General features: G+C 36.3%; 1 protein-coding gene across 9 annotated transcripts in view; it reads right to left on the bottom strand.

The window, feature by feature from the left end:
- Positions 1-24083, bottom strand: part of CEP170 (centrosomal protein 170) — a 95692-nt gene that overhangs the window by 8826 nt on the left and 62783 nt on the right. For 2 of the 9 annotated variants that reach the window (XM_048296282.1, XM_048296288.1), the window contains 7 exons: positions 19134-19260; positions 14507-16315; positions 10432-10482; positions 8577-8811; positions 3576-3753; positions 1988-2155; positions 1627-1715 (listed from right to left, as the gene is read on the bottom strand). In XM_048296282.1, coding sequence (XP_048152239.1) covers positions 1627-1715; positions 1988-2155; positions 3576-3753; positions 8577-8811; positions 10432-10482; positions 14507-16315; positions 19134-19260 — 2657 coding nt within the window. The remainder of the gene's footprint in view (positions 1-1626; positions 1716-1987; positions 2156-3575; positions 3754-8576; positions 8812-10431; positions 10483-14506; positions 16316-19133; positions 19261-24083) is intronic. The other 7 variants (XM_048296284.1, XM_048296287.1, XM_048296290.1 and 4 more) reach the window with 7 other exon arrangements.

Genomic DNA, 24083 nt, shown 5'->3' with positions numbered 1-24083 from the left:
CCCCATTTTTCTTTCGGTGCACTTTGCAGGATGCACAGCAAACAGCAGAGGCCAACAAGCAGTACCTCCACTGACATGACTGCTTTGCTTAGGTTGTGCCTGAGTGAAGAGGCACGTGCCTGCTACAAGACAAGCCCATGACACTGCACTCACACAGCAGAGCACTGATAACACCGTGCAGATCTTCTCACCACAAAACCTCCTTACCTCTTCCCTTCACAACCTCTGAAAACTCCTGCAAACTCATTGTGACATATAAAAGCACAAACACAGGCTAGGTAGAGAACAGATGGAGAGCAGCCCTGGAGAGAAAGGCTTGGGGGTGCCGGAGGATGAGAGGCTGGACATGAGCCAGCAATGCACACTCACAGCCCAGAGAGCCAATTGTATCCTGAGCTGCAACAGAGAGTGGTCAGCAGGGTGAAGGAGGGGATTCTGCCCCTCTGCTCTGCTCTGGTGAGACCCTACCTGGAGTGATGCATCCACCTCTGGAGTTCACAAAATAAGAAGGACATGGACCTGTTGGAGTGAGTCCAGAGAAGGGCCACAAAGATAATCAGAGGGCTGGGGCACCTCTTTTATGAAGACACTGTAACTTTTCTGGGCAGAAATTTCAACTGGCTTAATTCCAGAAAGAGGAATAGCAGCACACCAGCTGGCTGAACTAATGTATTTCAAAACAGCTAAAGCTAAGGTAAAAATCTGTAACAGGTACTAGCTGCCTTATATGCTCCCTAAAAAACAATATTAAAAGTAGTGCTGCTTTTCTGATTCAAAATATAAATGAAATTATGAATAACATGGTATTATTCAAATCCATTCTGAGGAAAAGAAAGTCTTGAACATAGCCCTGGGGAATATGCTAAATAATCCCTTATTAATATGAATTTACTGCATTTTTATAGAAACAAAGCAATTCCCCTTTCTTTAAGTATGTATAAAATGTTTGTACGTATGCTTGTATTTGTAATATCATACATGATCACATTATTATTACATTCAGTAGTAGCTGTCTTACATTTTAAGATCAGCAAATTAATCAGAAATGTGTAAGACCTAGATTTAACATTACCTGTTAATCACCAGTAAAAACAACTCACAAAAATCCTTAGAATAGCATAATAAAAATGAGTTACAGGCTCCTAAAGAATTGATTCTTCACTTGGTGATACTCTTCCTACTAGAAACTAGGACTAGAAATGGCAGTTAACCTACAGTTTTTACCAATTTATATAGATTATTATAAGTTTTCTTCTTGATTTCTATGGTCAAATCATTTTTGGTATTCCCATGAGAATACAATCTTCAGATATGTTAGTATTTTGCTGCTTTTACTAGTTACAGCTCCTCTGCTGGAAGTATGACGGATGTTGTTCTGTCCATGTAAACAAACTTTCCTGATATTCCTCTTCATATAAAGTGAAATAAAAAGAAGGAATAATGGAAAAAGTATTCATTCCAAATCTTTCTGAATTCTAAAAAAAACCCTAGCTAACAGTGCTTTTTTAAAATACAAGTTTCTACTACCTACATTTGTTCTGTGTCTATTATATTATCTTTTTTACTGCTGGGAATGTTGATGAGAAGAGACATTTTCAGCAATAATAGTAATTTTTGAAAACCAACCTGATTTTTCCAGCTGTTTTGTCTATGGATTGTCTTATTTTGCGAGAAAACTGGAAGACTGAGGACAACAGCAAACTGTCCCCCATAACCTGCAAGAAGTTTTTAATAAGAAAGGATATTATTAGTTTAATAGTAACAATTCCATATATTTTGGTATCTTTAACTATAAAAAAATCTTACTTATGTTTTAATTGGTATCATATACCATGATATTTGAACATTTTGCCAATAAAATAATACACAATTTTTTCCAATATTAATGCCACCTGCTAGAGGTAGGAGAGACAGGATAATGTCTAGAATATTAAGTGGGGAGATAATTGTAAAAGCTTAAAATCGAGACATTCTGTTGTGTGCTCACTTCATCTCTGCTCCAAGTCCTTCTGCGGGTAATTGTTGGGGGATCGAGGGCCTCTGTCAGCTGAGGTCTGGCATCACTAGGCCGACCATTCCCTTCCGGGGGTTTCGCATGCACTATTGGAGGGATTTTTCTAAAATTGAGACTTTCATCAAACACTCGGTCCACCAACTGCAGGATAAAAGAAAAATGAAGTTCATGAAATCTACTGGATACATCCAAAAATCAGATTACTGGGGTTTTTTCTCCTAAAACAGTTTATAAGATGCCTATCAAATAATAATCATTCTGTTGTCTTCTATAGTATAAAATGATCATCTCTTGTGTCAGAATATCTTGTACAAGTGAATGTTTGGGTTTTTTTAAAGTATCAGACATACATGGCAAATTTAGACTACCCCACTGAAATTTTGCTTATTGGCAGGTGATACAATAGCTACCTATAAACTGGTACTGACCAATTTATTCATTCGATTAATGGAATATATCTGTGGAATTAAGAAGAGTACTCTGAAATTTAGGGGTTTTTTTCCAAATTAGTCACAGTGTTACAGAAAGACCTACACTACCTAAAGGAGATACTGCCACCTGCAGTATGTACACAATGCACTGTATTTTTTGAAGAAGAAAAGAATTATTTAATAATAAAAAAATTGGAGTGATCTAACTGGATCTGAGAAAAGGTGTGTTTTACTTCCTTAAAGTTTACCCACAGTCCATGAGAATTAAAACCAAAATCTATGTGAGTGCATTTATAATTTTTCAGAGTACCCAACTCACAGATTTCTTATTGCTGTTTATATCTTTTTTTCCACAGAAAAAGGCAGTATTAAACTAACCACAGTAAACTAGTGTATTAACCAAAATTTATGCACACAAAAATGAATAAAACACATTTTGAAAGGAATACTATGAAGAAAAAAATGCATTAAACATTTACAACGCATTATTATGGTGAATTGTAACATGGTAGAAAGTGATGATTTAAATTCAGATTAACATGTTTACCAGCATTAGACCTGTGATGGTTACTAGAACACGTTAGTCAATATATTCATAGAACAGCACATCAGAGGTAGGCAAAGAAAATAAGAATTGTTAGAAGCATAAAGCAAACTTACTTCAAGGCAGTTTTTGACAATGTTATTAAGAAAGAAAATCTAAAGTTAACTGATGGTACCTAAATATTTCAGTGTTCAGAAGATGAAAGTTTTATGTCACCTGCGAAAAGAGGGACTTTTTTGTTTTTAATAGCTTTGCAAAGAATTAAATGTATACATTTATATATAGTTTTGCATATACACTAGTATCTTTAAATGCACTTAGATACCATCCAACAGTATCTAAGGCTACAGACAAGCAGGAAACAAATAACTATCTTGTCCTATGTTTCGTGGAAAAAAAGAGACAGACAGTATGGCATCCTTTTGACAAGCTGTGTTCACAGGGTAACTTCTGGGTTGTTTGTTGAAATGTAAAGGAACTTTAAATCAAAAAAACAATGCAGAGATCATGCATACGGGTTGAGTGGAAGTAACTAAAAAGGCTATGCAAAATGCTAAAAGCAAAAGAAATAAAGAAAAGGAAGAACCTTATGCATTTCTCCATGAAGATCTCCTACCTCTTCTCTAGTGTCTATGGCAGAGCCAGGGGTGGTGGCAGCAGTGCTTACTGTGGTACTGGGGGCAGTGCCTGATGAAGTCACTGAATCTATCTCTCCTGCTACATCGTTGATTTCCCGTGCGATGAGAGCCAGATCTTGACTGATCCTAGTAATAAAGAGAGTGTTACATTCTCCCCTACAAACGCTTTTGGGCCAGTAGAGCCCAATCTGCAGCCTTTGAGGCTGGAAGTTCTAGTTCCTGACAACCGTGCTATGAAAACGTGCATGCCTTTCTAAACAGAAAGATTATCTGTAGAACCATAAAAGCAAATTCTGTCTGAAGCTTTTAACAGCATGCCTTTCTGGAGGAAGAAGGTGCAAGGCAATCTCAAAAGACAGAATATTCTAGTTTTCTTCCCAGGATTCAGACAGATGCATGCAATATGCTGTATCTCCAACACAGAGGATGCATAGGAAATATGCTGAAAATACTCCACACATGACCTGTGTAATATGGCAGTAAATCTGAAATGTTCAGAAGGCATTTAATTTATACCTTAGTTTGCCAACTTGAAAAAATCGTTTTCAAGACCTCTGATTTTCTAGCAGCCCTGCAGCTCGCTCAAAACAAGCTTCCCATGTGTTTGAAATTCCCTAAATCCTCAATTTAATCAAGACAAGTTTTTCAGTGGGAAAAAGAGAACATACCTTTAAAAACCCAGATATGATAGCATTACAAAAATACAGCTGAATTCTCAGCCAAAAATTCCTTTTACTTTCTTCTGATTCACCACACCGAAAAACCAGCTTTGCTCTGTGTTCTGCTCAGCACAGGGAGGAAACTTGGCTAGCTCTGCTTGTGCTACTCCTCCCCAGGACACCCCAAAAGGAGGAGAGAACAAGACAAAAAAAACCCACAAAGCAAAAGCTAAAAACCCTTACTAATTATGACACCCTGAATCTCCAGCTTGGATCACACAGTTGAGAAGAGCAGACTGCCAGGTGATCCCCTTTCACACTTCTGCCCGACAGCACTGAAGGCACAGAAGCCGACAGTGCCACTTCTGTGCCACCGAGGACTCGGTGACGCGCAGCACCCACCACTCAAGTGGGAGGAGGTGCACAGCCACACGACAGTGACACACCCCGGGTTCAACAGAGATGCATTTTTCAAGGTGAGCTTCCTTCTGCTCATTATTTTCACTTTGTCTTCAAGTCAAAAAAATGGACACTACTGGCCTAAGACTAAGTGAACAGAATTTCAACTAGACAGGCAAACGTAACTAGAGAAATTTCCAACATTGGATTTTGCGAGTAACCATCAGCAATCTACAATGAAGCGCAACTTTGTGCGGCTTAGATACACATGTAATTGGAATATGGCTGTAAACAAATATGTGGCAATTACCTGTGACCACTCAAGACAGTATTTCTGATTTTGAACTACTAAAGACTGGAACAGTAAAGCATAAGAGAAGTCGATTGCTCATTTAAATAAATTAAAATATGATAAGTGCCTATTACTGCATTAGTTAATTTAACTTATTTATTATAGCTTTTGGGTTAATTTAATTTATCTTTCATGTTCTTATATATGCCATTAAAAATCCAATATTCTTAGTAGTAGAGATACTAAAACAGCTACTTCCTTTGTCTCGTACAATCATCTAACTTTTTCCTGAAATAGAGAAGTTGCTACTATTCACATTTGATTTTCTGGGACAAATTCTGGTATTTAATGAGTACTTGTGAAGAAAATAAAACCAGGAGATTTCAATTATCAGCAAATTTTCCAGAAGAAAAATGTCATTAAACACCATAATCAAAAGTAGCATCAATTAACTAAGACTTAACTCTTCACAGAAATCAGCAATGCTTCAACACGACACAACCACTTCATCTGAGTTCTTACCAAGAAATCAGAATTACATAAAGTGTCAGATCTCTATATAAAAACGAATTCAAATGAATCCTGGAAGTATCAGAGTAAACAACCCTAACATTGATGGCAAGCAGCTTGGTAGATAATTACCATAGTCAAACATCAGTCATGTGAACAAAACCTGGAATTATTTTCAATGTGACAGTAAGCTATAGTCCAGTACTCAATTACATTTCTGTATAAAAACAAGACAGAGCACTACACAAGAAGCATTATGAAAAATAAAATAAGACTCCAGCTGTGAGTTGAGCTTGAATTTTCATAAATGAAGTTTTCAAGTAATTCTACATTCATTTCAGAAACAGAAAGCTTCAGTATAAGGAGTATGTTTTTTGAAATCTGGGACAAGAAACTTAGGCTTTAGGTGTACACTATTTACTCTGCTGCAACTGTAGGCTGCCTTGGAGATCTCTACTGCTTCCTCCATCCGACCTAGCAATCATACAAGGCAAATCAATTCACAGATGCAGAACTAATAAACCTCAAATTCCCTAAATCCCTCAACCTACTCCAGGAAATACTGCTTTAGATTCACCCAGTGAGCAGACTCAGGCGGCTACGCAGCTACATGTGGAACAGAGTCAGTTTCCAACACAAAGGAAAAGGTGAGAACACACGGCTTGGGATGGGGAAAGCATGACCACCTTTTCCAAAAGCCTGGAACTCTAGTTCTTATTTACCTACAGTGAAAGAATACCCAATGTTAGAAAAAACCACAATGAAACAGGAATATTTCTAAGATACCTGTAATAGTGCTGAACTACTGGATTTCCAAAAACATTTTTATGCTTAGTCTACCATGTTACACTTCCTATACTGAGTCAGTGGATTTTAATATCCTTTTTTAACATTTTAACATTACTTTAACATCCTTGAACAAAATATACATGAAGCTCCTCATATTCTGAGGGTGTAAATTCCCTCCATGTCAAAGTGGCTTTAAATCAAGTTTAGTTATCCCAGTAAGTTTTTCTAAACACCTCTTTCAAATTTTCAATTTTATTAACATCTGAAAATTGTGAAGTTTCTGCAAAGTGCAAACTGGGTCACTCACAGAGGACCAGTTAAAACAAAGTATGATGGTAATATGGATGCAATGAAATATTTGCCATACAGTTTCTACACTACTTTCTGCTACACATGTATTTTATGAAAGGCTTATCCTTACACCTGCCTAATCTAATCAGTTATTCAACAACAATAACAACAAAAATAAATCAACTAATTTTAATGAGAGCATATAACCATCTATTAATTTTTTAAAAACTCTAAATAGAGTTGAAGAGACCTTGATCATAGAGGCTGGACTGATGGCTGGGATGGAAAAAAAACCCCAGTGTGAACAATAATAGAGCCTATGGTTAGCAAGGCAATGGGAGCGGAGACAAAAATTATCTTACAGAGGACAGAAGTTAAAAATGAAGCCAGGGGACCAATAATGTGAATCAGTACCAAGATATGCAGACACAGAAAGGGTGAACTAGTGACCTACAGCAAGGGCTCTCAGCAGAGGCTAACCAAAGCAACTGTTATTGGAAGCAGTGAAAATAGATGACAGCAACCTGGAATTTCTCAGATGCTGAATGCTAGTTTTCTTTACCTTAAATAAGCTCATTTAATGTAGGTTGTGTGAAATTTCTACATAAACCCAAAAATTTGGCAATACTGATTTGAGTCTCTCAGCACTTCCACTGAAAATAAAGGTGAAGAGGTAGGAGAAGTACACAGCCTTTAAAACAACTTTTAAAGCCAATATATCAATGTAGAAAAGGGTATGAATATCAAGGGAAGATAAAAACCTGCAAACCTAACCATCAAATGAGTTTAGACTGAATCATCAATTACTTCCAGTGTCAATCTCTCCTAGATGAGCAAAACACACCAAGAAGTTTCACTGAAGTAGAGGTTCAGCAGTACTATTTATCACAAGGAATCATATAGAATATGCTACGGCTATCATTTTTTTCCCCATATACACACAGACCTTCCTACAGCCATCTCTAACTTTAGATTTCTGAAAAGAAAGAGATGTTCTAGGAAGATGATTTTGAAAAGGTTTATTTCATGATACTATGAGACTCCCTTAGGTATCTTCTGTGTGCCTCTCAGGCCTCTACATCTTCCCTTTGCACAGATCACACTAGAAAAACAAATGTTAAAAAATATTACCAAGATCAGGAAACAAAAAATAATTAATCACACTAAGGAAAACACTTCCACAGTATTAAGATTTAGAAAATACTCCACACTATAAAGATTAATCTTAAAAGGAAGACGTATTTCTTGTTTAGGCTTCCAAATTAAGTTTGGTGAAAGTCTTTGGAACCTGAAAATCTTCAGAACCTGACACCTAAGTATTAAATAACATTTACGTGCTTGTGCATTCTCTCTGAAGTTTTCACTGCCTGGCTGTTGCATGATGTGGGAATTAACTGGTTACCAGAATGTGCAACTAACTTTTCCTTGGTTCACTTGAAGCAGAGTGGCCCCAGCCACAACAGAGGTATTGATATATTAATCTCAAGGACTTGCAACCAAAGAAAATTACTTTTTGGTGAATACGCATGTTTTAAATCAGAAAGTACCTAACATGAAATAATGTCTAGATAAATCAAAAACAAAATGAGAACATGGTCTCTCATGTTCCAAAACTCACTTTTTTCCTCTCTCTGTCACCTGTGATCGATCTGAAATTTTATCTCAATACGTAAAGGTACTACAAAATCACATATACTTCAGCCTCAGGAAATACACAAAGTACCTCTGCAAGTCCCAATAATGCAACTGAAAGTTCATCTTCTGGGACTTGGCTATCATAAATCAGAAGTTACCATCATTTTCCACTAAAAAGAGATGTGCTGGTAACGTGAGTGTTCTGTCTGCCAGTTTCTCACAAGAAGAATTTTAAGTTACCCATTCAGTTAGTGAATGAAAGTAGTAAGCAGTGACACAGAAAATCCATTCCCTCTCTGTGACCTCTCTGTGCACTTGTACAAGTGGCTGGGTACAATGCTCAGTTATTCCAGAGGCACTCCTTTCAAACCAACCTTGCTATCTCTTCCCGGTGGGCAGTCCAGTCACGAATGTAGTCTTCCTGCTCCTTTATCCTGTGCTTGAATGTGTTGCTGCTTTGAGCTGCTGTCCCAGAGCTCTGCAGTCGTGTGGTTTTCAGGGCTGGAGAGGTACGTAGACGGGTATGTTTAGGGGAATTACGGTTTGATCCGAATTCATCTTCTGAGGTGGAAGCATAATCTGTAGGAAAGCGCCTCCATCTTGCACTTACTAAATTAGTTTAATTATTAAAAAAGAATTATTATGGCATCTTTAATAAGAAAAAACAGCATTATTTCAGAAACATCACAAAAAGACGCAGCTATTCATTATCCATCCCCAGGTACCTCACAAAAGATTTATTTACTACATCTTTAAAAGAAAGCTACAGAATTTGTGTTAAATAAAAAATATTGATTAATAAAAACATAAAACTCATGCTCTTTGTATAGTGATGAGTGAAGTAAGATGTAAAAGTCAGTGATTGTACATGAGCTCGAACAAACTGTACTACAAAACAAGGGCCCAATTCATTAACATTGAAGTATATAGTCAGATTGCACTTTTTCTGCAGATTTTTTCCCAAATTTCATTCAAGGTTTATGCAATTCACACACAAAAAAAAAGAAGAGATATGAAGGAAGGATGGAGCTGGCACCAAGCCTGGAATGCATGCTTACGTAAGAAAAGCATAAAACTCCTGGATGATAGGTAGGTCTTTTCCAACCTTAATGATTCTATGATTAAATGTTTAGTACAGAAAAAAAATATGTAAAATTAATACTGTGTTATAAAAATCTGCAGCACATCCATAAGAAAAGCAGCCTCAGAGAAAAAAGTATATATTCTGACATGCAGCACATAAAGCATTACACAGCCATGTTGCTGAGGACAGCCTGAAGTATAGGAGAACTGAAACTAAGGAGGAGGTTCTTGTCCCCTTACGAATTACTGAAGTCTAGAAAATGGATTTCAGATGTGCTGTCCTCAAACATTCCCAGCAGGAAGAGATATCACCAAGCGTAAAGAAATCCCCATCACCACAACCTGCAGGGGATTTAATACCCCAAACTCATTGACATTCATGAGGCTCTGTAAGTATCACAGAAAATTAAAAAAGGTGACTACCTCTTGGTAATTGAAAAATACTAGAATTGAATGATGTAAATTATTTTTAATAGTATTACAAAATGCAAGAATTAATAATGGTTTCTCCTGATACATTAAAAAAACCAACATTACAAATGAAGTATACACCAATATGAATTTAAGTAATGAATAATGAAAGTACTTATTGTGTAATGCAAAGATTACAGTATGTAGAATATGACATTGGTGTACAAGCTTACATCCCTTCCCTCATATAAATAATGAATTTTCAATTGCTGAAAACAAAATTTGTGTAATTTTTTTCAGGTTTAAATGTGGGTTTCAAATTATGTCCAGTTTTACTTTTTTAAAATTTTCTAACTTTATTGAAGAAAGTAACAATGTCTCTCCAATTACTTTCTGATCTCTTTTTGGAGGCTTCAAAGTTGTTAATCTTAGGGAAGTAAAACATGAGCAGAAAAAGTACATTTTCCCACCAATAGCATGCAAGCGATGTGTGACCAAAGTCCAAAGAGCTTTATGAGTTGGGCCCACATTTTATCATCGATTTTTGTGTAAATTCTTTGTCCCAGTTCAAATTATATTCTTCAAAATAATTATAAAATTTATCTTAAAATCTCTCAAGTGAGCTAGTTCAGCAACTCAGCACTGTACAATGAGCATATGTAATAATATATTTAAAAACTAAAAATTGAATGAGAAGTGAAATATCAGAAACAGATTTGATTTCTAGTACTCTACCACTGTAAGTTTCAACATCAGGGTCTGGGTCTGGGAGAAGCTTGGATTTCTCTGTGTACAAAATAGTGTTTTATCATGTTAATTCGTTTTAAAACATTCAGATTAGAAGCATTTGCTTAAATAAAATATACTGATGAGATTAGCCTTAGGTCCTCTTTTCCACCCACACTTTTTTAGGAAAAGATCATACATTCAATCAAAAATACTGAATTTTGTAAAGACTTAAACATTTCAGAGATACTAACTGAAATGACATCAATAACAATCGTCTACATAGTATCATAAAAACCCTGTTTTTAAGACCCTTAAATTTTAAGGCCTTAAAATGTTGGGGGATTACATATTATCAACGTGTTTCTCATTAATATGAGGAAAAAGTTATTGTAGGCCTAGCAGTAAAAATCTGAAAGTTGTATGATTCACAACAAGCAATATCCAAGCATGTTTCCCAGTAAGGTAGCTATATGTTTGCACATATGTGCTTTTAATACTATTTTTAAAATTATGCAGGCCCAAAATGTCATTGTAGTTTATGTAGATTTCTGAAAGCTGTTGTGCAGTTCCTTATCTCAGACACCAAAGACTGTGAAGATCAGTAGCACTAACTAGAAAATCCTCCAAAACCCTGGCTAAAATAATCAGCATTCAAACCTAATTTAGTGACGACTCTGTGAGAAGTATAACATCCTCACAACACATTAAGCTGGCAAGTTTGGTGATTCGGACAACACACTCTCACTTTAGAAAGATCTGAGAATAAATTTTATTGAAGATATTCCTTAAAAAATACTCTACTCTCATTGATGCAATGCCTTCTCAAGCTGCATCCATTTGCAAGATCCTACTACTAAAATGTACTTAGTAAGAGCTGTTTTTTCTCCATTATCAATTTCTTTCCCCCCCACAGTTACCTCAACAGCTTTGATCAACCTATCCTGCCAGCTATTTGCAATGACAGCTAGGTCAGCAAGCCAGCAGAGCTGCCAAACACAACTGGCTGCTCAAGGTCTCTCTGTTCTGACTTAATTTTACAGTTGCAGTTTAGCACTTTTGTGCTAGGTCTGATCCTGCCATTTGTTTTCCCCGTACATAGCTCCTTCTGTAACAGCATCTTCAGTTTTCCTCTATTGTGAAAATAGGTCTTTGGTCTCTGTTTTTACTGATCACACTCTACTGTTTGATGATGCAGTGCCTTGATCAGAACTTTCACTGCTTGTGCTTTATTATAAAGTTACTAATTCTGCTTCATGTGTCTTCACAGTGCTGTCAGTTATCAAGCCTCCTAACCCAGAAACACTCTGGTAAATCACTTGAATGCTGACAATTCTTATCCAAGACGTTCCCTTTATCTGCTTGCCCTTTCATATAAAAGTAGGCAATACTTCACTGCATCAAGGATTAAAAATGATTCTTGAAATTACAGACTTGCTTCTAGGTCTGACAATTTTAATCCTATTATGTTGCAATTCCTCCACATAAAGTACAAGACAATAAAAAAAATCCAGAAACTACATCTTATTCTTGCTCTCTTTTTACAGGTATGTGTGTCTGAACAGTGATTTCGGAAGTGCAGAAATAAATCCAGCCTACAAAGAGAAAGTTAAGAGGCTACTAATGTTTAGAGATCTACAATGTGGTAATGTTAACTGACCTCTGATGAGATAACCCATGGAACATACTTAACATTTTGAGAGCAGCTAGTCCTCTGGTAAAGGAAACAAAACCCCAAACCTATATTGGTAATAATCATGCATTTTCCAGTCTTTCTATGTCCAGGGAGAGAAGAAAATCCATTCCTGTTACACTTTGATTAAATGTGCCTGAAGTAAACACATTCAAACAGTTGAGCCACTTTTGTCAAGCACTTCATTAGTGCTTTCCAAAAGAGCTAAAATGAATTGAATTGTTGACTCTTCTAGAAACAAAATTAAATGGAGGAAGTAAAAGTGGCCTATATATAATAGGAGATGCATGTATATATATATACTCCTATATACCTTAGAAGATTACACCACTTTCAAAGCAACTCAGATTTTCCTAAAGTATCTAAAGTATCCAATCTAAATAAACAAGTAAAAAATTATACTATAATGTTACTGATACAGACAAAATTCAGAACTCTAAATCCTAAACAAACAGTAGTAATAATATTTTTACTTATATAGTAACAAGACTTGATTGGTTTATTTAGCAATGATTTTGTTTTGAAAGTATCCAACTGCCTTATTAATTGCTTTCAGATTTTAGCCTTTACATTGATAGGCTTCTCCCTTCATATGTATTAACTGTAAAATTTTATATGACAGAAGCTATTACTACTGTAGATTTTTCTAGCAATGGCTTTTTTCAATTACCTAGATTATTATGTTGGGGTACCCATGAGAAGATGGCACCTTTTCTCTTGAAAACACAGCATTTTATACAAGCTACAGTAAACTCTGACTGTGTGATACAGGTAAATGAACATTTAGCAAAGACAACTGTGATAGACAATAGAGTGGGAAGAGAAAGACACACTCACTCCCCTTAACAGAAGCAGCAAACCACTTCAATGCAGCAACCTGGGAAAAGTTTATGAAGCCTGCAATACTTCACATGGACACAAACCTCAAAATTCATATAGAGTTTTGTGAAAAATGAAAGCAGTGAAGTAACAAATAACATCTGGGCTTTACCTGTTCAAAAATCAATATCATAATGTGAACTAGTATTCGTTATTAAAATAAACATATAGAAGTCTTAACTGATGCTTCTTTAACCTAGGGTTGCCACTTTTCAGGCTGCATTGTCAATTCAAAATTTTGATTAAAATTGAAAAAATGCTACTTTTCCAATTATATCTTACAAGGAAAGACTGAATTTTTATTGGAAGTGTCACCTATTTTGGGTACCTTTGTAGATCCCCGTCATAGTATCAAAAAGATTCAACTTCATAGTTCAGTGAACACCTCATTTGTATCTCAGCAGAAATTTCTATTTAGCTAATAAATGACACAGCCAAAAGTAACTACCTGGGAAATACACAATGCTAAGAATCCTGACATGATCCACTTATGATATACAAACAACAGAAGGACAGCAGGAGGGTGGGAAATTAAGTATCACAGTTGCTTATATCAAGTCAGAATAGGATGTAGCAAAATTTCAGTGTGCTGCAACACTGGAAGCTACTCTATTAACTTTATTCTTAAGACTGTGAATTGACTGCAAATATGGCAAAGTTGGTTGCATGACAATTCTAAAAGCAAGCAGACATTTTTTTTAGATACTCATTCCACATGAGAGTTCACTTCTTTATAATTACCACATTTTCTTTTGATAGGTTTAATATTGCTGTTGAAAAAACCTACCACCTTTTACACTGCTTGCACTAAGAATGTTATGTTCACTTCTAACAGAATAGTAGGTTAAAATTCGTAGATTGCATGGATTTTTCCTTCCACACATAAGACAAGGTGGAGTAACCACCACACCAAAGAAATCGACATGATTTGGAAATCATGATGAAATCATAAATTACCATGATTTGGAACAGAGAATAGGAAATAATCCAAGATAAGGCAAACCCTTTAATAGAAATTACTTTATGATATTTAGTTAGGTAGTACATAGTTTTTCAATTCATTACTTCAATGTTATTATTCTTATCAAAAAAATATACAATTGCCTATTTACAAGCCTACCTTATAAATAAATATTATATCTTCTATATAGTAAAATGTGTTGCTGACCTTCTGAACTTCTATTACCATGACTTGAGCAAAGAGATCTTGGCTCTGTTTCTGCGCTAAAGCAAATGACTGCTGACACATCTGACTGTTCCAATGCAGCTCTGTTTTACTAGTTTTAAGATGAAAACATATCCAAAGAGTTAAAGGATAACAATTTCTTGTCTTTATGATTTTAAGTGAGAAACCTCCACAAGACTTGCCATGGAAGCCTCTTACTCCAAAGAAAAAGACTGCATCAACTAAAACTCAACATTTTCATAAGAGTTCTTTCTCAAACAATTTAAAAAAATCCACGTTAAAAACATCTAGTATTGTATAAAATTATTTCAAATAATCTCACATACCTGAGGGAGAATTATGAGCCGAAGCCAAGGATTTGGATTTTGAATCTGAAAGTCGAGAAATGCTATTGGCTCGAGTTCTAGCAGAAACTTTAGTGCTATCTCCTCCTGAGAGCAACCTTGAGCCACTTCTGATAATTGCTTCTGGGGTCCGAGATGAGGCAGTGCTTCTGGTTATTGTTGCTTCAGAATCACTACGTGCTGATAAAGAGCCAAGTCGAGTTCTGCGAGGTTGAGCAAGTAAGTCTATTCTGGAAATATTTCTCCTCCCTGATGGAGGTTTTGATGTAGAACTTGTAGTGGACACTTCAGAAGCTACTGAAGCCTTATCAGCATCAGCAAGCTCGCTGTCTGAGACTTCACCAAGGCGTGCTCTGCGCAAGAGAGAAGTCCTTGTGGGACGAGGTCTTGGAAGAGTGGTAGATTTACTAGATTGCCCAAGTCCAACAGGAGAGGATTTTGATTTAGCTGACTTTCCTTCCATCTTGGAATGTAAAAGTTCATCTGCTGACGCAAAAGGAACTCTTCCATGTGATTTGCCAGAGTAGTTTTCCTGGTCAGATGACAGGATATCAGAAATGGCAGAATGAGGTACACTGGATGTTTGGTCATCATCTGTTAAATCTACTGATGGTTGTCTCATTCTTCCACTGGACTGCACAGTTTTGCGAGCGTCAGCTCTAGACCCACCGTCTGAAGATCGACTCTTCGTTTTCTTTTCCATCTTTTCTCTGGCACTCGTAGAAGATTTTAAAACATCCTTTGAAGGGGAACCAGTGGAACATCTATCTTTATATAAGGTTGTAAAGCTCTTCCGCTTCTGTGTGGATTTTCTTTCAGTGTCACCAGTAACAAGACTGATTGTGCTGGCTGTATCGACATCTGATTCTGGTGATATGGAGTTATCTCTGTTATAACTAGGAGTGTCAGGACCTTCATCAGTTTTATTTTCTTCACGCAATTTAGCTTCAAGGAAAGCCATTACAGCTTCTGTGTCTTTCAAAATGAGTGTTGTATCTATACTGGAATCAGTGTCCATCGAATCACTTCTGTCACGTAACCTGTTTGCAGATACTAAAGGGGCAGCAGAACCACTTTGCTTATTAATGTGAGGAATAAGTTCTATAGGTATATTTGTGCTAGGCTTATCTATAGTAAAGCTACCTTGCCTCACTAATGGTTTTGAAGATTCCTTTTTTTCTCCTCCAAGTATTTTAGGACTTTGTCCTCTAATGATTTCCTCATTTTTCCTTCTTTTTCCCTCGGTCTGCACCAACTTAATTTCTGCTTTATCTGTAACATGTCCAGGAGCATTGTCTTGATTATCCAAAGTTTTGGGTGACATAACAATCTCTTCCCTACCTTTCTCAACCTGGATTGCAGCAGATTTTGTAGAGGATAATTTTGAGGGTGTCCAGTGTGCTTGCTCCTTTCTTTCTTGTTGTTGAATTTTTGCTAAAGCTTGTTTCACCACAGAAGTTTCTCTGCCAATTTCAACTCTCTCTTTGCTAGAAGAGCTGGGAAAAGAAAACACTTTGTCTCCAGTAGCTTTAGGTGAAAGACCATTCATTGTTCTGCTTGACTTAGCATCTGAGGCACGAGCTGGAGTTTCTTTCTCCTGAAGTTCAGTGTCTTGCTTTTCACCTATTTCTGACCTCTGATGAGATACAGTTTTTGTTTTTGAGTTTTCATTCACTTTCTCCTCTATGGGAAGCTGTGGAAGTGTCCTCCTCTTTCGCTCACCTTGGCTGGTCATAGAAGCAGCTGAACCAGCACTTCTAACAGAAATACCAGACTCACTGATGTCTGTGTCTAAAAATGAGAGAGAAAGAAATATTTGAGAAGACATTCAACAGCACGGCAAATAGAAAAATTAAATGTTTAAGACTGTGTAAGGCTAATACAACATAGAACTGAAAAAGTCATCAGTCCATCCTGCTGTTCTATGGCAATATCAATTATACTTAGACAAGTATAGGCTGAAAACATTTAATGAACTCTTTCAGCCAGCTGCATCACATATACAAAGTTTTTACAATCTCACAGTAGGGTAAAATAGGTAAGAAGTCACTGTTACATCGATCAGCACACCATTACAACAAGAAGTGGAAAGTAAGTCTTAAATTCCTAAACACCTTTATGACCAGATTTCAAAACTACTAAAAAGAGTAAGATGCTCCTTCTTCCTCCCTAGTTGCCTGTTCCACAGCTCGAGGTCTGCCTCATGGACAGACTACAGCCTCTCTGTGCGAGAGCTCGCCACACTCGGGCAAGAATCTGCAGTGCTGGGAGACACTTTTCAGCAATATTGAAAAGCCCCACTCATGAACAAAGAACTTACTATGGCTGAGAAAGCAAAAATAATGTTTTCATCCCAAACAGGACACTGTAGTATAAAAATGTATAGAAAATGTATACAAAGCATCAAAAGAATGCAGTACTACTGCTAAAGCACTTTCATTGAATTCTTATTGCACACAGAAAGCTCCTGAGGCCGAAAAACATGGCCATCCCATGGACTGTTGCAAGGAATAACTGCTTTAGAAACCAAACTTTATTTTTCCACAGTGATGATGAGTGTGCCCTCCTTGCTCATTTAACAAACACAGCAGTTGTGCTGTCAGAAACAAGCCTTTATTACGCAAAGGTGATATAAATTGCTCTATGAATTGCTCTGCCTTTGAATATTTGGATAGAAAAATTCTTTTTGCAGTTCATTTGTCAGCTGTCGCAATATAATGTGACACACTTAGTAACACACATCTGTCTATTTCCTTTTTGCCAGGAGAGATCTATAAACAACTGTTCTGCACACCCTGGTGGGATTCTCCTATCACGGCTTGCCACCAACATTGGTTGCTCCAGGAATATAAACTGGAGTATAGGGTTTCTCTCTCTGCAAGAATCTTCCAAGCAATTAATTGAATATCAACAACCATGCTGTATGTACACCTGCTACTTTCTATCCATGCTCTTCAATCTATCTTTTCTCTTTGCAGTGTCACACCTTTGATGAAGAATGCAAAAGGGACTCACAGGTTTTTTTTCTATAATCTATGTTAAGACACTGATCTGAGAAGCAGTTAAGTACCTCTGAAATCTAAGAAAGGTTTTCTAATTCCAGGATTTTTTTTCCTTGAAAATTATGAACCAAATTGAAGGTTTAATGAAAATCAATATGACTGCCCTCTGTGAAGATTGACTTCTCTCAGACATACCTACCAGGTCAAATATTTTATACATATATAAGCATGTAACTTGCTTCTTGGTGAATTTCAAACAGCCTTTAGTAAAAAAAAAGGCCTGGCGTTGTTCAGCATCCTATTTGGCTACATTTTGTTATGTGAAGTTTAAATACTAAGATTTCTAAAGAAGATACAGGCATCTAAGTCAACAAGACATATTTTGTGAGTTGGTTTTTAGATGTATAAACCAAATTTTTTTTTTATTACACCTTTGGTGCTTGAATGCTTTAGTTCCCTTTTAGTATTTTAGAATTCTTGCAGTATGGGTATGCACTACACAGTAGTTGCTTCACTTTATCTCTTATCTTAGTTCCTATAATGGTAAAAGAAGCCTTTATCTCTCCAAAGAAGATCGTAGGTAGTACCTCATCTGAAAGTGACCATTTAAAACAATACAGAAAACAAAAGACCACCAAAGCTCCCAGTTAACCACCCAAAGGATCAGTCTCAATAGCTATGATTTTAAGTGCCTGGTATGTACACACACAATCCTTTCAAACAGTGAAAAATTTGCTCTTGTTTTCCATTATCCTGTGTATATTGGATAATTTAATTTTTCCCCTTTCCATCTCCTTTGACTTTTAGTATCCTAGACAAAGTTCTATGCTTATGACGGGAGGAAAAGCTACAAAAGAAGCAGCAGTCACTGGTAAGAATTCTTTCATGCATTGATGCAGAAGTTTGCATTATTCAACATCAAAAGCAAAACTTCTTTGTAAAACTTCTCCCAAAGGCGTTCACAACCTTTAAAGTGAAATTGGCGGGAAGAAAAAAGCAGAAAAGCAGCAAGGTAACTAAGTAATTTATAGTCAAGAGTGCAGATGATAATGAATAAACCATTTAAAAACCAGAAATGTGAATTATTGAACTATGGAGGAACATAGCCTGAACATCTGACTCTCACAAGAAAGAGAGATAAAGTTGTTCATTGCTAAGGAGAAGGTTTCAGGGTTTTTCAAGAAATATGAAAGGTTTTCTGTATTTCCAAGATAAGGAAGGGTGCTATGCTTCAGCTAAAGTCTCTCAGGTTGGATTGTTTACTAATCATTACACTGAAGTCCAATTTAGACTAATAAAGATGTAAGGAAAGAAACATACTATGCAGACCAACCCAAACTGCATTTAAGTGAAAGTTTCTCTAATATTAAACTTTTTATGAACTCTCCTGTTTTAGTAACATTCAGTGTAATATTGGCACTCAATTGCCACGCTAGACACCACTACTGCTGAGCTTGTTTTTACACTGTTTCTGCTCAATGAAACAGAATTTTATGTGAAAATGAGGCATTAGGAGTAAAAAAGCTGACCAAGTACATAATCATTCTTTTCTCCCTTTCACAGGTTTTTTCAGCATAAATTATGACAACAAGAAAAGTTTTTAATACCATTTTCTAATGGAGCAGGCACTGAAGACTCCAGTCTCATGTCATCTTGGTCATGACGTGTGTGATTAGCAGCCAAACTGGCCCACTGCGATACCCAACGTTTACCTCCAGGGTTAGTAGCACCTTCCTAAGAAAGAAAAAAAAAAGCAGAAGAAAAATTATAACTGTTTGATAAAAAGCATGCCACCTTTCCAGGTTTTTCCTGAATAGGTATGTCAGACACTATTTTCCTGGAAGTTGAAAAAAATAGTTTACCTCAATAAATTTTAGAGTCCCCAGCTCTACAATGGCAAACAAACAAACAAAACCTATAGAGCTGCAGAATCAGTACCAAAGAAACAACAATTCCTAGTGCAGTGAACTTTCAAACATCAGAACCTATATAAACTTTATCAGAACATGTGCTAGTTCTAAGGACAGGTTATTTCAGTCCTCAGCTCAGAAGTGCAGGACAAGAATGTGGGGTGTAGGGGTGTGCTAAAAAATTTAGAATGTGCTTCAGGAAGACAAAAGAGCGACATTTTACCACTTTAGAAGACCGTCTTGTCCAGATGAAATACTGTATTTACTTCGTTACAGAAAGACTACCTTAAGGACTGAAAGAGTAAGATAACTTATGATGGAAAGGAAAGGAAGCTCAGATTATTTGTTTGGCCTAAACAAAAAAAGAAGCAAAGATTAGTTTTAAACCATCCTACTGAGTAACAGTGAAGTCAACGTCATCAGTATTTTACAATTTTTTTGCAGCTAAACCAGAAAGGAAATTAATTTAGTTTCCTGATGGCAAGCCTTTTGAAATCTTGAAAATTTTTAAAATGTAAGAAAAGCATAGAATTAAACCATCTCCTTGTGTTACTACAGCATATTTTTTAAAAACCTGATTTCTAAATACAGTGCAATGTTACTGTCATATCAAATATATTACAGTCTCTCTTGCTTACATCTCCGAAAAATATCACCAGCTCTGCTGCATCTTCAAATCTTCACACACTATTCAAAATGCTGGTTTTTGCCTAATGCCTTGACCACTCTTGGGTTCTAGTCTTCCACCAGGAAACAACACTATATATTTTTTAAAATACATTTAGCAGAAATAGAATGGTGAACAATGTCACCTATTATATGACAACTTCTTTTAAATTAAAAGTTACTCAGACATTTGAAAAGCTTGAATTTATGATCTTGAACTTCTCCTGATTAATGCAAACAAGTGCACTGTAACAAATCTCTTCCGGAATATCATGAATGTAGTAAATCAGAGATGCAGCAGGCAATTTGTTTGAACTGCTATACAAATTTCAAAATTCAAATATTTTGAATTTATTTTTTAGAATCAAAATGTTATAAAATTCAAGTCTAACAACAGCAAAGGAAGGCAAATCAATACTTCTGTTACTTATGAGCATTTCTGAAGACAACGCAAGGTGCCAGTAAGAATATTACAAAAAACACACAGCATTTATGAACTGACAACTACTGAACCCTCATTTTTCTTTCCTATCACTAAACTTTCCTTTCCTGCCTGTACCAGCGAACTTCTATCTAATAAAACAACTAATTATAGTCAAATCCAAACATGATAGACGTCCCAATCACCTTTGCTACAGGAAACTTCAACTAGTTCCTTCTGCACCACCTAACCAATTACAGAGATACAGGTATGTGTCAGAAATCTGAATTCTACTTCACAATGGAGAAACATATTAAGACTTTGCAGATTAACTGCAGCAAAGCAAAATGATAAAATTATTTTTCTCTGAATGTAATTACACTGCCAAAAAATGGTTTCTACATAACAGTGAAAGTAAATGTGTGCTTTGCCAGCTCTGTGTATACAAGCACAAACAACAACAAAAATATGCAGCTTCTTTTCATAGTAGTTTAAGCACACCCAGAAGGTGCAAGGTTTATAAAACATGTATCTAAAAAGTCACATTCAGTTATCCCAATGTTCTTCCTATAATCCATATCAATTTGCATCTTACAGGCTCTCAAGATGATGCCTTGAGGTAGCCACTTAAAAACGGAGGCTAGACAAAAATTAGAGAACAAAAGTAGGTATTTATTTGAAGGGCCTTCAAAGGTACACCCTGAGCAGTCTAAAGGCTACAGCCAAGATGGACCCTGGGTCATGGGTTCTTCACACTTTTATAGGTTTGGTCCATTTGTATACTAGGGTTAATTCTCCATTATGACTTCAATTAAATGTAATTATCCCAAGTTTGCCCCTCCTCTCAAGGCTTTAGCTCACACATTTTGGGGCCTGGGACAATCTAGGTGTCCTTGGAGAGCAAACCAAGACAGGTTTGTTATGTCTAATTAGCATAAGAGAACAGCAGGCCACATGACACTCCAGAGTTACACACTAGGCAGTACAGGATTTGAAAAATATAAAAGTTAAAACCTAAGGCATCAAAGAAAGCAATTCTTCAAATCTTCTCTTGAATACCAGGAAGAATTTCCTAGTCTTTCAGAAAAGCTGGGTTTACCTATGAGATACCAGCCTTTTACCTTCATGTTAAATCTGCTTTCTCTTATGCTTATCACACATACGAAGTCAATAGGAGTAATAACTCTTTGGAAAATGTACCAATGGATTTCTGTGGGCTTATGATTCAGCCTGAAGATTTAGGGCTTCAGGCCCCACATCTGAAAAAAATCCACAGTGCACACACATTACACCTGAAAGCATCTCCAGTTCTTGGCATTTCAGAGCAGAATAACAGGTTTTTTTAAAATAAATTTCAACAAGGTGAATAAAAGTAATAAAAAAATAAAAATGTCTTTTCAGAAACATAACTCCAGTCAGTTCAAGTTGTAAGAAAAATATTATGTCATCTTTTCATAAATTGCTGCCTTGAAAGCAGTTCTTCCCTCCTCACGCTACCTGCTTCAGAACCATATTCCTCCAGGGTGATGATCTTTTTACAGATTTCCATACATTATTTATTTACAGCCAATGTCTTCAAGTTATTCCTGGAACAACACTGACATGTATCTTAAACAGTTCTTTTTTTCTTCTGTTATACTTACTCCCTTTATACATGAAAACCCAGCAATTGTACCCATCTCAGCTATTACTTTGAGAGACAAATTGAACAACATTGTTAGGTAAATCTCCATTTCCATAACAACCTGAGTAGACTTCTTTGTACCTTCTCTAGACTTGTATCCACCCTTCCTGACCAAGAGTGGTAACAATTCTAGTGCTGCTATTACAGGGGAAGCTTCACTGTGGGGAAACTGCCCTTTTCTGCTGATAATACATCTCCTGGGTATCCAAGGGCCCTATTTGCCTTTTCACAACCCTATGATATTGGTGATACATCAGCCTACATTTCAGTATAGCATCTAAGTTCAAATGAAAAGTAAGTATCAAACTTCAAACTAAATGGATTGTTCTACAGGATAGGAAATTACAGTAATTTGAGAGCACAAACAAAAGGAAAATACAGCCTCTAAATACTCCACTTCTAAGAAGCAATGTAGCAAATATTTACATGAATGAAATTATTAAATATTCAGAATGTCACTAGTATTATTCATCTGATCTTCAGTGGGAAAGACATAAAGTAGGCATTCAAAACAGCAAAAAGAACATTGTAGTCAATGGCACTGATTACCCCGAAGATGAAGAACCAGGTTTCTGAGCTTTAGTCTTATAAAAATTTTAAAAAACCCAAACAAACCCCAAACCAACCAAAACCCAGAAGATATCAAACACTGTGTTGATAAACCATTATTTAAGAATTGTGTTTAGCACAGACAACTGACCACTGAAAATTAAATGGAAACTGGATGGATAAATTATAGCCCAATGTCTGCAGTATTTTTATTAACCAAGCTCATATGGTCAGAACAAGTAATAATAATAACAACAATAATAATATTCTCTTTGTTCTCTATTTACTGATTTTTTGTTCTTAAATCACACCTTGGTTGGGAAGTGGCAGCTTATAATATAGAAAATCAAAGACATTGAAATATTTTAACTAGATGGATTTAGTATTTTCATTGCCTATATGTAATCATTGAGAAGGCAAGAACCAGTGCACTCAGGCTCAATCCAGCTCTGTCAAGACACTCACTCTGCGCTTTATTTTATTTCTGACACACACTACTCCAAAGTACTTAAAGACTGTTCTATCAAAGAAAAAGCCGAGAATTTCTTTAACAAGAAAAGCATTTCCAAGCATTTCATTCATGCTTCACAAGCCCTGTACTGCTAAGATATTTAAGTTCAGAATAAGCTTTCAACCCCCAAAGTGACTCCAGGTGACCCTGTTCTGCCTTGGCAGTGGCGTTGGACTGGATGGTCTCCAGAGGTGTCTTCCAACACAAACTATTCTGTGATTCTGTAAAACTGTTTTTATAAAATCTTTGTAATTTCCCAGGCCATCTTTTCCGTCTTCTTGAACAGAAGTATCTTAGATTTTTCTTCTTTGCTTTTTCTATGCCAATCATGTTCTGAATTCACCTCACTCTGCTAAATCATCTACAGGAATAACTGTGATGGACACCTGGAATAAGGCCCACCCACAATCTGAGTGGATGCAAAACTGGAACTCTGAGCTACCCTGATGTTACCTGACTATTTAGCCAAGATCTTCAATAAGGTTTATAAACTTATGATCTGCAGCTCAGTAATGCAGTAAGTCTTCCAAAACCCGCAAGCAGAAAAGTTTGTATATGAGAAATCAAACACATTTGCCTCTCCCTTTCCTACTGACAAAACAAACTGAGTGCAAGTTTTGGTAATAAGACTTTAAATGTAACAATCTTCTCTCATTAGTTATACTCATGATTGTTTTCCCATTATTTCCCTATAAAACATACCTCAAATTTTCTGAACTAGCTTCTCTGTTACTTCTACATATCTATCAACCAACTTCGACTTTTGACTTTCTCTAGTAAGCTTTCTTCCACCTTCATCTGTCCTCAACTCTTCTC

The sequence above is a fragment of the Corvus hawaiiensis genome, chromosome 3 (genome assembly GCF_020740725.1).
Source record: "Corvus hawaiiensis isolate bCorHaw1 chromosome 3, bCorHaw1.pri.cur, whole genome shotgun sequence".
NCBI classification, from domain to species: domain Eukaryota; kingdom Metazoa; phylum Chordata; class Aves; order Passeriformes; family Corvidae; genus Corvus; species Corvus hawaiiensis.
This window is presented reverse-complemented; position numbering and strand designations above follow the sequence as displayed.